Raw genomic sequence first — 2,351 nt, 5'->3', positions numbered from 1 at the left:
AGGATCCCAGAGGGGTGAGGATCCCAGCAGGGTGAGGATCCCATGGGATGAGGATCCCAGCGGGACGAAGGTCCCAGCGGGCTGAAAATTCCCACCTCGAAGGCGGAGGTCCCGCCGCCCTTTCCCCCTTTTCCCGAGGCTCCCGCGGGACGCCCCGGCCGCCGCCGCTGCTCCCCCCGCGCTGCCGGGCGGGCCCCGCCGGGGCGGAGCCGCCGGGAGGATGCGGGAGGGGACCCGGGGCGGGGGCAGCTCCTGGCCGGGATTCACCGCCGCGCTCCCTCCCGGCCCCGCGGGCGCTTCCTTCCCCCGCCGGGGCCGCTATAAAGGGCGCGGCCGGGAGCGGAGCTCCGTGCTCAGCTCGGGCCGCCGCCGGCCGCCCCCTCCGCGGGCCATGCGGCCGCTGCTGCCGCTGCTGCTGCTGCTCGGGCCGCTGGCGCTGGCGCAGCCCCGGGAGCTGCTCCCCGCGGGCGCCCAGTGCCTGGAGCACGAGTGTTTCGCCGTGTTCTGGGAGTCCCGGCCCTTCTCCGGCGCCAGCGAGGGCTGCCAGCGGGCCGGGGGGCACCTCATGACCGTGCGCTCCACCGTGGCCGAGGAGGCGATCGTGCTGCTGCTGCAGAACCGCCCTGGCCGGCTCTGGCTGGGGCTGTCGCTGTCGCCCACCTTGTCCTGCACCGAGCCCGGCTGGCGGCTCCGCGGCTTCCGCTGGGTCACGGGCGACAGCAGCACCGATTACATCAACTGGGCTCCGTCGGGGAAGCGCTGCGGCGAGCGCTGCGTGACCGTGTCCCGGGAGCTGCGCTGGGAGGAGCGGCGCTGCGAGGAGCCGGCCGACGGCTTCCTCTGCCAGTACAGCTACGGCGGCAGCTGTCCCCGCCTGGCCGCCCCGCACGGCGCGACCGTCAACTACCGCACCCCTTTCGGTGCCCGCGGAACCGAGTTCCTGGCGCTGCCTCCGCTCAGCCTGGCCTTGGTCCCCGAGCTCGGGCTGGAGCTGCGCTGCGAGGACGGCGAGGGCGCGGGGCCGGGCTGGGCCCGGGAGGCTCCGGGAGCGTGGCCGTGCCGGCTGGCGGGCGGGGGCTGCGCGGGGACGTGCGCGGAGGAGCGCGGGGAAGCGCGCTGCTCCTGCCCCGAGGGCTCGCTGCTGGCCGCGGACGGGCGCGGGTGCCGCTCGCCCTGCGAGGGGGCGCAGTGCCAGCACCACTGCGTGGTGGCCGGGGACTCCTTCGTGTGCATGTGCGCCGTCGGCTACCGGCTGGCGGCCGACGGCATCAGCTGCGAAGACATCGACGACTGCGCCGCCGAGCCCGGCCCGTGCGAGCAGGAGTGCGTGAACACCCAGGGCGGCTTCGAGTGCCGCTGCCACCGCGGGTGGATGATGGAGGACGGGCGCTGCCAGCGGCTGCCCGCCTGCTGGGAGGCTCCGTGCGAGCACTTCTGCGAGGAGCTGCCGCACGGCTACCGCTGCTCCTGCCAGCCCGGCTACGCCGTGCACCCGCTGAACGCCACCCGCTGCGTCCTGTTCTGCAACACCACCGAGTGCCCGCCCGTCTGCGACGCCACCGGCTGCTATTGTCCCGAGGGGTTCATGCTGGACGGCGAAATCTTTCTGTGCATGGACGTGGACGAGTGCAACAGTGGCCACTGCCAGTTCAACTGCACCAATACCCCCGGCAGCTTCCAGTGCCACTGTCCCCGCGGCTTCCACCTCCTCGGCATAGACTGCGTCCCCGTCCTGGGCGGGGGGGACGGCGAGGAAGAGTTCTCGGGGGACTTGGAGCCCGGCTCGCCCACGGCCGTGCCCAGCCGGGCCCCGCCGAAAGCGGAGGGGCTGCACCCCGGGGCGCTGGTGGGCATCGCCGCCGGAGCCCTCCTGAGCCTGCTGGCCCTGCTGGCTGCGGGGTTCCACCTGTCCAGGAAGCGCTGCGGCTCCCAGGGCTCGGGGGATTACAAGTACAGCGGCCCCCAGGAGAAGGAGCTGGGGCTGCAGCCCGTCCCCGCCGCGCAGAAGCCGTAGGGACAGCGGGCAGGACGGACAGCGGGAGGCCGAACTGGGGGACCTTCACCCTCCCCTCCTTCCCCCACTCCGCCCCTCCCGGCTGGAATTTTCTGATGGGTAACTCGGGAGGAGCTGCCATCACCCCGCTCCCAGAAATAACTCCTCTGGTCCCAGCCGCCTCTTGGAGCGCTGGCGCCGGAGAGCGGGGACGGAGGAACACCCGGAGGCTGCCGCGCTCCCGCTCCGCTCCCGCTTCCTTGGCTCTCAGCTCTCCCTTCCCCGAGCCTGCGCTCGGGAAAACCGCGAGGGAAAACCCAGCAGAGACGGATCCGTGTGGAAGCGACTCTGAACCCGT

The 2,351-nt window shown here is 73.3% G+C and overlaps 1 protein-coding gene across 1 annotated transcript; it reads left to right on the top strand.

Moving 5' to 3' along the window:
• The first annotated feature begins 346 nt into the window (after positions 1–346).
• On the top strand, positions 347–2,106 carry THBD (thrombomodulin). The gene has a single exon (XM_015620571.2). The coding sequence runs from the start codon at positions 392–394 to the stop codon at positions 2,012–2,014; it is 1,623 nt and encodes a 540-aa protein (XP_015476057.1). The 5' UTR covers positions 347–391; the 3' UTR covers positions 2,015–2,106.
• Positions 2,107–2,351: the final 245 nt, after the last annotated feature.

The sequence above is a fragment of the Parus major genome, chromosome 3 (genome assembly GCF_001522545.3).
Source record: "Parus major isolate Abel chromosome 3, Parus_major1.1, whole genome shotgun sequence".
Lineage (NCBI taxonomy): Eukaryota > Metazoa > Chordata > Aves > Passeriformes > Paridae > Parus > Parus major.
Note: the sequence above shows the minus strand (reverse complement) of the source record. Positions and strands in the feature narration are given on the sequence as shown.